At 57.5% G+C, this 14,326-nt stretch overlaps 1 protein-coding gene across 1 annotated transcript; it reads right to left on the bottom strand.

Annotated features, from left to right (window-relative positions):
• Positions 1-177: 177 nt before the first annotated feature.
• On the bottom strand, positions 178-12,356 carry MED25 (mediator complex subunit 25). Its single transcript, XM_032839253.1, is given in 19 exon segments — positions 178-310; positions 793-973; positions 1,281-1,499; positions 1,634-1,705; positions 2,040-2,231; positions 2,341-2,448; positions 2,591-2,648; positions 2,728-2,813; positions 3,196-3,324; positions 3,756-3,785; positions 3,787-3,950; positions 4,043-4,130; positions 4,403-4,533; positions 4,676-4,838; positions 5,079-5,199; positions 5,578-5,676; positions 11,593-11,717; positions 12,029-12,074; positions 12,170-12,356. Coding segments are annotated over 19 exon segments (2,244 nt in total). The 5' UTR covers positions 12,304-12,356; the 3' UTR covers positions 178-212.
• Positions 12,357-14,326: the final 1,970 nt, after the last annotated feature.

Raw genomic sequence — 14,326 nt, 5'->3', positions numbered from 1 at the left:
CCACCCGCCCCGGGCCGAAGCCAGGCTGCACCAGACTGCCTGACTCACTGCGGGGGCCCAGGCGTCACCAGCCCAGAGCCTCAGGGACATCTGCTGAAGCAAGAACAAGGACAGAGAGGTCTCCCCCAGGTCTCCTCCTGCCCAGTCCTGGGGGACGTCAGTGACGGGAGCCGGGGCGTGTGTTAAAAGGAACTTTATTGGGTGTCGGGGGTTCAGATGAGATCCATGAGGATGTCGTCCTCCATGACGCTGGGCTGCAGGCCCGGCTGGGGAACCGGGCCCCGGGGACCCCCGCTCAGCAGCATCTGACCTGGGGGGCAGTGGGGAAGGGACTGCATCTCCCAGTAGTCCCTGGGGCCCTAGAGGGCCCTGGACCTGCTTCCTCCCTCTTCCTCTGGGAACCCAAGGTAATACCTTTCCTAGGAAGCCCCAGGGAGACCCATCAGAGGGACCTTCTGGCCCCGTCTGGTCACAAATGCACTGATTCCCATGAGCCTTTAGGAGCCCATCCCCCAAACTACTTCTCTGACCCTAAGACTATATTTCCCATCAACCCCGGGACACAGAGAAAAGAAATCACAAAAAGAGATCTTGTCCCACTAGGTCTTGACCCCCTGGACTGTATTTTCCAGGAGCCCTCAGAGCTTCCCAAGAACCCTGGGGTCGGGGGAACCAGCTACCATTCTTAAATCCCAGCCTTCAGTTCCCAGGAGCCCTTGGTCTTGAGGCTCTAGCCCAGGGGCTGCTGGGATAGTCGGTCCAGACCCCTGCCCTCCCCGGGGACCTCCTTACCTGGCAGTGGAGCTCTCGGGGGAAGCTGTGTGGGCCAGGACTGGGCAGGCGGTGGGTGCAGGAGGGGAGGCCCCAGCTGGGGTTGCCCCAGACCCTGATGTGGTGGAGGCAACAGTGCAGGAGCCCCCGGTGGCTGGAGGTGGTGGAGGGAGGCTTGGGGTGCAGGCACCCCAGTCTGGGGCTGCGAGAACAAAGAAAGTGGCTCAGAGTCCCCACCCCATGGAGCAACCTCTTGCACAGAAGCTACTCAGAGAAATCTCTCCCAGTGGCTGTGGGAGGGGGGGAGGGGGTCTTTCTTCAAAGCAATCTTAGCAGAAGCCCATGTCAGACAGACAGAAGAGCCAGACTGCCTGGATCCCTTGGCAGGGCTCTATTCACACCCTCTGATCAAAGCCAACCTCCTTCCTCCCAAACAAAAGGACCAGAACCATCAGGGCCCAGGGCGCAGCCCCATGACTCCCATCTGCCCCCCCACCCCCAAGTCTCACCGGAGGTGGGTTGAGGAGGAGACTCCGCAGTTGGGGGTTGGCCCCAGGGTTCTGAGGCCGGAGGATGGGTCCAGGAGGGGGAGGGCCAGGGGCTGCTCCAGGAGGGCCTTGGGGGGCGCCTGGGGGGGCCTGGGCAGCACCTTGGGGCTGGGGCTGTCCTGAGGCTGCGGAGGCCCCCACAGTGCCCTGAGGCTGGGGCTGTGGTGGGCGGAGCTGGAGCTGGTGGGGAGAGATGGGGATAAGGGACAAGGCAGATTCCCCAGACTTCCTGGCCTCCGAGGTCAGGTCAAAATGACAGTGTTCCTTGGGGGTCTCCCCCGCCCTGGCCCTGACCCCACCAGCCCTCTCCTCACCAGATTCTGTGAGGGTCTCGCCTGGTCCTCCAGAATGGGGCCCAGCCCAGGGGGTGCCTGCTGTGCCCCCATCTGTGTGGGACAGGGAGCAGGTCAGTGACTGGGGATGGCGTTGGGAGTGGGGGCCCTGTGTTTGGGCGGGGGGAGCCTTCTGAACCTTGAAAGGGAACCCGTCGGGAGCTAGCGATGTTCTTCGGGAGCGGGTGGTCTGGGAGGTACACCTAACTCTCCCAAGCCCCCAAGAAGCGGGGCTGGGCCTCAGAGATTCGCTGCAGACAGTGAAAGGCGTACAAAGATCTCGAGAACATGTGGGGAAGGAACTGAACCCAGGTGGCCACGTCTCACGGGGCTCAGGGGCCCGGGGGGCAGGGGCGGGGCCCGGGGGGAGAGGGCCCCGGTCACTCACCCCGCGCTGCTGCTGCTCCAGCTTCTGCTGCTGGACTTGCTTGTGGTTGGTGATGACCTGCCGGATGCCGTTGACGAAGCCGCTCTGGTCGTAGGGGATGAGGCCCATGAAGATCTTCTTCTTGGACGAGTAGAGCAGCATGAGCACCCGCACCTCGCAGGGGGCCGTGTGGGGGAAGTGCACGCAGCCGGCCTGGCGGAGGATGCGCCCCAGTCACCTCGGGAGGAGGGGGAGGGGCACCCCAGCCCCGCTGGCTCCAGAAGCTCCACAGGCACCCGCGGCCGCCCTGTGCCGGACTCACAAAGCCGTTGCCCATGATGCGGTAGAGGCCTTTCAGGGACTCCAGGTCCTTGTTGGTGAAATGGAACTGCACCATCCTCGAGTTCCGGAACAAAGGGCCCAGGGTGGTCTGCGGGAGACACGCGGGCCGGCGTGCGGAGTGGGGAAGGGAGGAGCAGGGATGGAGGCAGGTGCGGGGCAGCGAGGGGACGAGGGAAGAGAACGCGACCCGCTGACCGGAGGGGCGGGCGGTGCCCCCTCGGGCCACTCACCAGCAGCTGCTGCGGGATAAGCTGCATGATCAGCTTCTGGGGCCACTGCTCCGTCTTCCTGGGGGCGAGGGGGGAAAGGCGTCAGGAGGTTGCCAGCCCGGCCCCACCCGGCCCCAGCCCTACCGTCCATCACCTACAAGTTCTCGCCGTGATTCACGTAGACCTGGCACGGCAGTGACCGGGTCAGTTTGGTGTTGGCGTCCACGGAGGCAGGTTTGGGCTTCTGAGTGGAAAAGCGGCACATGTCACGGCGAGAAGGGCCCCAAAGCCTGGGCCCCTCAACCTCTCCTGTCCTATCCTGGGGGCCCCGGAGCTCAGGACCTGCCCCAGCTCAAGTCCCACGAGCCCTGGGCCCCCCTCCAGACCAGGGGTCCTGCAACCTCTGTCCCCTCCCTGCCCTGATCCCCTCAAGCCCCATCACGCCCCAAATCTGAGACTTTTAGGTTCTGAACCTACAACACAATCCTTACTACCTCTTTCATCCTGAATTCAAGGCTTCCTTGAGACTCTCCTCAGGACCCCAAGTGCCACAACCCCACAGGGACACAGCCCAGCCCCACATCCAAACAGGCTGTGAGGTCCCCGTGGCTCTTCGAGCTACTTACCTCCTGCCACTCGAGGACCCCGCTCCAGGCCAGGAGTTTGTTGGAGACCGACTGCTGCCCCCCAAGGGCCGGGGCCCCGAGCTGGGCCGGGGAAGGGCCGCTCACCCCGCCAGGGGCCACCGAGCCCGCCTGCCGGAGGGGAGCAAGGAGGACAGTGGAGCCGGGTCAGACCGTCTCCTGGGAGGGGCGACCCGAGAGACAGACAGACCAGCAGGAAGAATGGAACTCAGGCTCCTTCTCGACACCACCGGCCGGTGCCTGGGACCACAAATGCTCTGACTCCGGAAGATCTGAGGACTCTAAGGACCCGTGACGCTCCAACTCCCAAAACCTCCTGGGGTCCTCTGAACAGTCCTCACCCGCTGGGAGCCAAAGCCCCATCATTCCGTCCCCAGACCTTCCTGCCTCAGTTGTCTGTGGCACAAGCCCCCAGAAGCCCCGAGGACCCAGGACGAGACCCATGTGCCCTCACACCCTCCTCGGGAAGGCAAACTGCTCGGCCTCGTCTCTGTAAGCAGCTGGGGGGAGTAGGGCAGCGGGGCGGGTGTGCAAGTGCCTACCATGGACGGTGCCCCAGGTTGTGCAGGGGGGGGCCAGGCCTGGGCCAGGAGCCACGGTGGAGACCAGGCTGGGCTGGGAAGCAGGGGGTGGCTTGGGGGCGCCAGGGGGCCCTGGCGGCAGAGGTGGGGCCGGGGCCTGGCTGAAGGGGGGACCCACTCCTGGAGCGGCTTGCTGGAGAGGGTTAATGGGTGAGACTGCAGAAGAGACCAAGAGAAAAGGTGGGGACAGATGTGCAGAGAGGCCCGGCTGACCCGAGCCCACCCCATGTCCCCCCCTCGGGACTCACAGCGTGGGCCCAGCCCCGCCTTCTGGTTCTTGGCGGCTTCCACTGCATTCTGGGCCGCCACCTGAGCTGCACTCAGGTTCCCAGGGACCTGGGGGTGGAAGGTGATGAGGACCACGCACTCCAGTCTGAGTGTCCCATGGGGTCACACCACTGCGCCCACCCAAGGGACAGCTATCCTGGCCATCACATCACGCAGGGTGACTCCCATCCCTGCGGAGTGATGTGATTCTCTGGCCCCAAGAGTCCCACCCACCCTGGGGTCCCAGTGGAGACTCCCCATCACCCCATAAGCCCCGACATCCAGCTAGGTCTCTCCCACAAGGCCCCAGGAGCACGTCCCCTCCCTGGCCACGTCCATACCTGATACTGCTGGGGGACAGGGGGAAGAGGCTGCTGGGGGGCTGCTGAGAGCGAGGCGCCCGAGGGTGCAGCTGGAGGCAGGGGAACAGGCTGCTTTGGCTGGAGGGGGCCTGGGGCCGAACCACCCCCAACTGAGAGCAAAGGATGGACGACGGAGTCCCATGCGAAGGGATTAGAGAGGAGAGAGAAATCTAAGTCAGAGGGAGCGGGGGTGGGGGGGTGGGGGTGGGACACACACCCCCAGTGGCTCCACTGCTGGCACTCGGGCCTCACCTGGCAGCACGAGCCCCCGCACCAGCACCATGTGCCGGGGGTCCTGGCTCACGTCTGTTGGTGGCTGCAGCGGCTCCAGCAAGGCGGGGGGAGCTGCCTTCTCGAACAGCAGCCTCAGGGCAGGCAGCTTCCGGGGAGACACTATGGAGAAGTGGATCCCTTGCTGCAGGAGGAGAGAGGCGCAGTCAGGGCAGGGCTGTCAGGAGACCCCCAGGCTACCACACCCGCTGGGCTCTGAAGCAAAACTCCCATCAGGCTTTGAGCCAAGGGACCCTGGGCCTGTATCAGCTGCCCCGTGGGCCTCTGGGTTATAGATCTTCCAAAGGAGTAGCAGAGGGGCTCGCAGCTCCGCAGACCCCAGGCCCCTCCTCCCGGAGCTCCTCCCTCAGACTCGAGTCCTCACCTCCCCTATCTTCTGCACGAGACTCTCCGTCGTGTACCCAGAGTACGTGGTGCTCTCGACGGCCGGGAGCAGGTATGGGGGCGAGTTACAGATAAGGAGGCAGACGCGATGTGTCTGGCCGCTGCCAGGGAGAAGGAAAGACTTGGAGCAGGTAACAACAGAGGCCCCGGAAAGGGACAGACCAGCCCCAGCCGAGAGCAAGTACTCCACCCTACAGGAAGTCAAGAGGAATGGCCCCACTTCACAGCTGAGAACACTGAGGCCCAAAGACGTTCATGACTCCCTCTGAGTTGCCCAGCAGGTAAGGAAAGCAGGAGGCAGACCCAGAGCAGGTTCCTCTTCCCCGTGAGGACACCAAGACCAGGTACTGGCCAGGGGACACGGCCTGGCTCCCGCCCGGAGAGCTTTCCAGGGCAGGAGGCCGTGGGTGGAGTCCCGCAGCAGACAAAGCCAGATGGGAAGAGGCACTGGGGGCCCCCCACAGGCTGGGCACACTCACATCTGCTCCCGCATCTTCTTGAAGTCATCGAAGAGCTGCAGGGCCGTGCTGAGGCCTTCTGCAATGAGGCTGCAGCTCTCGCCGCCCCCGCCCATGAACCTGCAGGGGGTGAGGCTATCAGCCCTGGGGTCCCCTGTGGCACCCAGTGCTGCCACCTCCCAGCCCCCCACCCCGCCACACCTAAAGAGCCTGAGTTCTCGTCGCCCTCCTCCCCACCCTCCACCCTGCACCTGGGCATGGGGCCACCGAGGAGTTTCCTACTCCATCCCCAGCGCTGACGCGGCGCCAGGCCTACCAAATGTGGACAAGGGCTGTTTGTCATCTCCTCTGATGGAGTCCCTCCGGCCAGAGGTCCTGCCAGATCAAGGACAGGAGAAGGCCCAGGACACCTGCCTATGAATTCGTCCTGTGCACCTCCCCTCGGGGCTGTGTGTTCCACCTTTAAAGCCAGCTCTGGCCTTAGCCCACCCTGCCAGGCCAATATGGGGGCCTCCTCTGTCCTCCAGTGTCAAGGGTTGAATTGTGTCCCCCTCCCCAAGAGATGTTGAAGGTTCTAACCCCGAATAATCCCAGAATGTGACCTTATTTGGAAACGGGTATTTACAGAGGTAAGGACACTACACTGAGGTCACAGGGTGGCCCACGTCCTTAGGGTCAAAACAGGGAAACGTGGATACAGAGGCAGACATGCTCAGAAGGAAGAAAATGTAGAGAAAGAGGGAGAAAGCCATATGGAGATCAGAGTGACACTACCACCAGCCAAGGATTGTGTGGGGACACCAGAAGCTGCAAGAAAAAGATCTTCCCCTACGGGCTCCAGAGGGAGCATGGCCCTGCCCACACCCTGATCCTGGGCTCTTGGATCCTAAACTGTGAGTCACTACCTTTCTGTGGTCCTAAGCCAACCAGTTTTGGTTTTTTTTTCTTTTTTAACTTAAGATTTTATTTATCTATTTGAGAGAGCGAGTACACCCATGCACCCCTGCACACGAGCAGGGGGAAGGGCAGAGGGAGAGGGAGAAGCAGGTTCCCCAGTGAGCGTGAAGCCCAAGGCGAGCCATGCTCGATCCCGGGACCCTGGGGTCATGACCTGAGCCCAAGTCAGACGCTTAACTGACTGAGCCCCCCAGGCCCCCCTAAGCCGATCAGTTCTTATTACTTCATTTCGGCAGCCCCAGGAAACTCCTACACCGACCCCCGCCTGCCTCTCTGCCTACCTGTGATCTGTCAAATAAATAAATAAATAATCTTTTTTTTTTTTTTTAAGATTTTATTTATTTATTTGACAGACAGAGATCACAAGCAGGCAGAGAGGCAGGCAGAGAGAGAGGAGGAAGCAGGCTCCCCGCCGAGCAGAGAGCCCGATGCGGGGCTCGATCCTAGGACTCTGGGATCATGACCTGAGCCGAAGGCAGAGGCTTAACCCACTGAGCCACCCAGGTGCCCTCTAAATAAATAAATCTTAAAAAAAAAAAAAAATGGCTAAAGGAGAGGGTGGGGCTGGCTCAGTCGGTAGAGCGCAAAGCTCTTGATCCCCGGGTCAGAGCTCGAGCCCCGCCCACTGCACGGAATTTACCTGCGCGCGCGCACGTATGCGCCTAACAAAGAGCCGCTAACCCAGCGTGTCCGTTAACACCAGAATAAAGCCAAGCTCTCGGCTGGGCATCTGGGGCCCTCCACGCGCGGGGCTCTGCCCACCTTCCTGCTCCATCCTCCTCTGGTACAAGCCGTCCAGAATGCCTCCCATGTCCCTGGTCTCCGCGCTCTGCCACATAACCAGTGTTCGGCTTGTGCTGTTTGCCGTGACCACACACACCCCTCTTCTGGCCCAGGAGGAAAATCCCTGCTTATCTATCCTATGACCTCCCCAGCCCGGCATCCCCTCCTCCGGGAAGCCTGCCTCAGCGACCACCTGGTTTTAGGGCCCACCCTCAATCATATCCCATGTCACTGGACGCCGCGACTGTCAGGCTTTCCTCCACAGCGCACCTGACGCCCGGAGCCAGGGCAGCCTGCAGTGAAGGGGACCAAGCGGTCAGTCCGAGGCGTCTCCAGCTTGTGTGCAAGGTGCCCGAGGACACATGGGGCCTCCTGGATGTGCGGGCCACAGCAGCTCGACCCCTGCTCCCTTCCCAAGTTCTCATGCCAATTCTTACCAGCTGCAGGCTTCTGCCCCCTTCTCGCTCTAGGCCCTGTGACCCCGAAGCCTTTGTTCTCCCTCTCCGGGCACGTAGGCCCCACTGCTGCTTCTTATCCCGACCCCCGCTCCCAGCCCTGCTCTTCCCTACCACCGAGACTGTTCCGCACGAGAACCAGAAGGCCAGGGTTGGGAGGCAGCCCCCAGTGACGGGACGGACCCCGCACCCGCCCTGCTGCAGCTTCCTGTTCCCGAATAAATCAAACTGCTATTTTCACGAGGTTTTTGGAGCCAGAAGTGTCCTGGCTGGGGCTGGCCAGAAGGCGGTGGGGAGTGGGGGGGACACAACACACACAGATATGGAGCAGCTGCTTCACGTGTGCAGATCTCTCTTTAGGGACGTGAAAATGTTTTGGGGCCATGTGACTGCCCAGTGTACACACACTAAATGCCACGGAACTGCTCACTTCAAAATAATCGGCTCTGTTATGCAAATTTTACCACAATTTAAAAAAGCAACATATGAGGGAACGTGTGATCGTCCAATCACTTTGAGATCCTGGAACTCGCTTTTCTCTTCCAGAGCTAGGCTGCCTGTTACCCACTCAGAGAGCTACGGAACGCATATTTTGTCTGAGAAACAAGAAAGGCTGGAAAAATGGGGAGCAGAAATAAAACCTGGTCTGTTCCAAAATACGTTTTGAATACCATCGAGTTTACAATAAGCCTTAATTCCAAACGAAGCCCTCACCGGTGCACACACGAAGTAAGGAGGCAGTGCTTGGTGCCAAGGGTGGGCTCGGCCTCTTACTGTTTCCCCTGCCTCTTGCCGAACCACCACCCCTCCCCGCCCCAGTCTTCACTGCCCACCCTCACGGGTAATGAGCCTTTGGAGGCCCCCCCAAGGTACCGGTCAAAATGAGTGACTGAACAGCCACCAGGCTCAACCCGCCTGGCCAGTCACACTGCTGTGAACACCACCAGCTCCAAGAGGGCCAGGACCTGGCCTGCCTTATATCCCCAAGGCCTCAGCGCCCAGGACAGTTTGCTCCACAAACACCTGTTGAAGGAACGAATGAATGAACGAACAGAAGGTCACAGTGCTAGGGAGAAAACACTCAGGGCTCCTTTTCCTTCTATCCTTTCTTTCTGATTCTGGGTCATTTGCTGTAGGGGAGGAGATTAAAAAAAAAAAAAAAAAAACACAACCCAACCCCACCCCTCTTGAAAGAAAGGAAATAGAACAGCAGAAATAAATCTTCCCAAAGCAAGGACGTTTCACAAATCACACTGCATGCTTTGTTCCTTAAGTTACGGGCGTTCCGGAGGAAGATAAGATTTCTTCTCCCAGTGTGAACAAAGCCCACAGACTTTCTTTGTGATCTCTGTGCCAGACCAGCCGGCGAAGTCACAGAAAGTGAATTTAGATGGTTACACAGGACTTGCTGAAACAATGTGCACTGCCAACGTTTATCAGCTGACTGGGAGGATTCCAAGGTGAGCACACAGCCTACAGAGCTCCTTCATTTGGCTAAAGCTGATTCTAAGTTGACTAAAGAGGAGGCGTGGATGCGCGCCAAATGTGCTCAGAAAGCATTTCCCTCTTCTCTTCCACACACTTTGGAAAGACTTATTTACTTAAATATTTTTAAGATTTTTAAAAAGTTTTTATTTACTTATTTAAGTCCTCTCTACGCCCATCATGGAGCTCAAACTCAACCCTGAGATCAAGGCTAGCAAGTTCTTCCGAGCCGGCCGGGTGCCCCGGAAAGCTGTAAATAAGGAGGTTTAACTGCGTGTCCTGACAAGTCAACACCACCAGAACTTTTGGTTTCTTGGTGATTATCTTCTCCATGGCTTTCACTCATTTATTTACTGTCAAGGTCTCCTGAGGCCTTTTGGGTGCCAGGCCCCAGCTGGCAACAAAAAAGCAGAAGGGACACCAGGGACCTAGATGGTCACGGTTCAGAGGCATGGGAGTATGACAGGGCAACAGCCAGGAGCGGCAGGCACAGAGGAGGGAGCGACTGGGTGCCTGCCAGCATCCGGGAAGGGACACCGGAGCTGGGTCTTGCAGCTTCGAGGGTCACCAGGAAGAAATCAGGCCAGACCCTGTGCTCGGAGCTAGGCACCTAAGGGACATCACACTTGAACTTGGGCCTCAAAGAGCCCCCCAATTACCATTATTCAAGTCTCACAACAATCCATCTCAGTACTTCTCAGCTGGGGTGGGTTTTGTCCCCCCAACTCGCCACCCAGAGGACATCCGACCATGTCTGGAGACATTTTTGTGTGTCACAACTTGGAGGTGGCTCCTGGCACCTGGTAGCTAGAGGCGAGGGAGAATACTGAGCTCCTGGGAGTGTGCAGGACAGCCTCTGCCACAGTGAATCACTTAGCCCAAAGTGTCAACAGTCCGGAGATCAGGAAATGCCACTCTGTCCTGACTACCAGCTTGAATGACCATGCGGGGTCAAACCTGGGTGTCAACTTCCCAGGGAACGGGCAGCCCCCAGTCCAGCACGTGCAGTCTGGAACCAAGCAGGCACTCAGCAAGCACGTGCTGAACAAATGTAGGAAGAGAACAGCAGCCATGAAACGGTGCCGTTTAGTGAACTCAAACCACAGACCAGACACCGAGCCCGGCAGGATGAAGGCACCACAGGAAGATGAGCTCCTCTGATCCTCTAAGACCACAGAGATCTGGACTGCCATCATCCCCTCACCGACCAAGAAACCGAGATGTGAACCAACAGCGAACACAAACACAGCACTTAATACATCCCAGGTGCTGTCTGAAGGGGTCACCAACTCATTTAATTCCCAAAGAATGCCTATGAAGTCCTGGTAGCCAGTGCCCCCCAGTGCCCCCCACCTCGTGGTATTTTACACCCTCGGCATTCATCTCCGCGCACACTCCCCGCACTGAACAGGACTGGCTGCCGTACTAAACAGAATGCGGCAGAGATAATGCTGTGTGACTTCCAAAACTTGATCATAAAAACCCACGTAGCCTCCTCTTTGCTCCTTCTGTTGTGCTGCTGAGGGAAGCCTGCTGCCACGCTAGGAGGCCACTCCGCAGCCACAGAGTGAGCCACCTTGACAACGTTCGGGCCAGGCCCCTGGATAACAGCCACCTCAGGGGACCCTGAGCCAGAACTATCTGCTGAGCCGGTCCTGAATTCCTTACTTACAGAGCTGGCACAGAATAATTAACATTTACGGTCTGGACCCACTAAGTTTTAGGGCAATCTATTACACAATTGAGAATAAATAATACAACAAATAAGTAAGTACTATAACACCCCACCCCCAAAGAGATAAGAGATAAACTACAGTAGACACAAAGGGAACAGGGACTCCTCTGAGTCCGGGAGTTTTGTCGTGATTTAGCTGTGATCTAACCCGTTTAGCTGTGATCTGACCGCAGGCTGTCTGCACCCGCACTGGGCCGGCAAAGGGAACATTCCACATCCCATCCTAAGCACAGAGGGATCTGTCCTGGCCTAGGCCCCACCCCGCCTCGCACTCAGGCTTCAAAGGGCCCCGCTGAAAAAGGAAGACTGGAGTACAGATGAGAAACAGCCAAAGAACATGGAGAATCACGCAGAACGTGGTGGACCCCATAGTACCAGATGGGCGCTGGAGCTCAACAGGCCTCCCAAACTGGGAAGATTTTTCTACTTCAACACAGGATGGCAAAACCGCTGAGCACACAGAACCCACCACGGAAGTGACTTACGGACAAAAACAATCCCTCTCAGCCCTTTCAGCCACCCAGTGTGGGGGACGGTTCCTGAAGCTCAGACCAAGCCACCATCCATTCATGATCCCTTGCAGGGTCCCCCAACCCACCGCAAGCACAAGAAAAAGCTCACTTAATGCCATCGAGCCAGGTGACAAACTCATAGGCGCTGCTGGTGGGAGCATGACACTGTACGTAGGACTCAGGAGCGCAGTCCACCGTGTTGAACACCACGAGGCTGTACTGGGTCCCCCCATACTGGGAGGAGAGGACAGAGGAACTTTTCACCTGGGACCCCAGTCCACTTCCCTCCTCCCTCAGACCCAGAAGTCCACCCGCAGCTCCCTCCTCCCTCAAACCCGGGAGTCCGAGCCCCGGCTCCCTCCTCTCTCCTCCCTCGGACCCAGGAGTACGGTCCCGGCTCCCTCCTCCCTCAGACCCGGGAGTCCCGTCCCCAGCTCCCTACTCTCTCAGACCCAGGAGTTCGGTCCCCAGCTCCTCCTCCCTCAGACCCGGGAGTCCAGACCCCCAGCTCCTCCTCCCTCAGACCCAGGAGTCCCAAGACTCACGTCGCCCCCGAAGTCCGTCTCGGCAGGAGGACCACCATTAAAATACCTGTGAGGGTCGGAGGCAAAAGGTCGGGGTCAGGCAAAAAGCCGTGGAAAACTAAAGTCGGAGGGCCGGACTGAAGTCGCGGAAACGGGACTCACTCGATGGCCGGAAGCAGGTAGTGCTTGCGCAGCCCTTCAAAGTAAGGCCCCAGGTTGGCCGTGCCCTCAATCACAAACACCACGTCAGCCACGAGGCCCCCGGCGCGGGCCGGGCCCTCCGACCCGGGGACCATTCCCCTCGCCCCAGCCGCCACCGCCGCCACCGCCGCCGCCGCCGCCGCAGCCGCTGCGGGATGGGCGGAAGTGCGCCTGCGCTGCGCGTGCACCGGCGCCGGACGTCTTAGCGCCGCCGCTCGACGCGCCTGCGGCCATGTTTGTGCGGGGCACTCAAGGCGCGCTGGTTCTGTGTCCATCCTCGTTGGTACGCACCGCGTGCAAGATTAAGAGCACCGCGAACCCCTTCGGGGGCCTGACGGGGAAGACTGAATCATTGTCAGGATGTGGAGTGACATATATTGAGAGAGGAGCAGTCGGCCGCCATCTTTGAGCGAGGCGCCAGTTCCGACTCAGGTCTCAGTGGGAGGGTTAGGAGATCTGGTTGCTATGCAACGCACACGCTGCCCTAGTTTTCTATCGGAGAGATTAGGTTTCTAGTTAAATTTTTTCTGGCGCGGGGAGATTGGAGGGGGAGGGTCGTGTGAAGGATCCAATCACGTCCTCTGAAAAGGGTTACTAGGCAACGCTCGAGGTTGCCTTCCACGGGGGGGGGGGGGAGTGCAGCTGTTTTTCCCCCTCTAAGAAGCCTAATTCCAACCCAAGTGGCGGTTGCTAGGCAACACCTGATTGTTGTTTTCTGGGAGAGCGGCCAGAAACTGGCCTAGAACATAAATACATTCCAGGTGGATTAAAAATGTAAATGCAACAAATGAAACCTTAAAAATAGCCGAAGGAATAAAGAAACACACTGTACAATCCTGAAGCCTGGAAAAAGTTTATCATCACAGCAAAGCCAGAAAACGTAAAATATTGATCAATTTGTCCAAAAGACTATAAACCGAGTTGGAAAAAACACGATAAACTGGGAAAGTCATTTGTAACATATATGTTCACTGAAATTTACTACATAAATACATCTTACTCATCAATAAAAACTTAGGAAAATAGAAATATATATTTTTTTAGTGGTAGGGAGACTCTCCCCCACACAGAACCATTTAAAATGGCAAGTAAAAATCTGAAAACTGCTTATCTTCACCAATTAAAAAGCATTTTACCTTTTTCACGTTAATTAATATTGGAAAAAATAATGTCCGTGAGGGCGGGAGAGTGTGGGCTCAGACACAGTCTAGAAGGGCTATGAATCAGCACCACTTGCCCCAGTGTATTTTGGCAATGTACTTTAAGATAAAACGGTGCCCTCCTCTCACATACAGTCGTATTGCCATTTTGTCACGTTTACCTTTTCCAACCCTTTTTGCTTTTATTTTCCTTGCTGAAGCCTTTTAAAGTAGAGCCCCAACATCCTATCATATTACTTCTACATCCTTGGCAGACCTCTCTAAAAAGTTACAGACATGGGCACCTCGGTGGCTCAGTCCTTAAGCGTCTTCCTTCACCTCAGGTCATGATCCCAGGGTCCTGGGATCCAGTCCAGAATCAGGCTTCCTGCTCAGCAGGAAGCCTGCTTCTCCCTCTCCCAGTCCCCCTGCTTCTATTCCCTCTCTCGGTGTGTCTCTCTGTCAAATAAATAAACAAAATCTTTTTTTTTTTAAAGACTTCATTTATTTATTTGACAGAGAGAGATCACAAGTAGGCAGAGAGAGAGGAGGAAGCAGGCTCCCCGCTGAGCAGAGAACCCGAAACGGGGCTCGATCCCAGGACCCCGGGACCACGACCCGAGCCGAAGGCAGAGGCCCCAACCCACTGAGCCACCCAGGCACCCCTAAACAAAATCTTTACAAAAAAAAAAAGTTACAGGCATTTTCGCATACAACCACCATACACCCCCAACAAAATTATTTCTTGGTGTCATCTAACACTAAATCCACAATCAGATTTTCCCAGTTCTCTCAAAATGGCTTTTTCCCATTGTTTATCTGCATCAGAATCCAAAGACCAAACACATATTTAGACATTATATCTCTTAAATTTCTTTCTTTCTTTTTTTTTTTTTTTAAGATTTTATTTCTGGGACGCCTGGGTGGCTCAGGTCATGATCCTCTGCTTAGCGGGGAGCCTGCTTCCTCCTCTCTCTCT

The sequence above is a fragment of the Lontra canadensis genome, unplaced genomic scaffold, assembly GCF_010015895.1.
Source record: "Lontra canadensis isolate GAN:19392208 unplaced genomic scaffold, GSC_riverotter_1.0 scaffold107, whole genome shotgun sequence".
NCBI classification, from domain to species: Eukaryota; Metazoa; Chordata; class Mammalia; order Carnivora; family Mustelidae; genus Lontra; species Lontra canadensis.
This window is presented reverse-complemented; position numbering and strand designations above follow the sequence as displayed.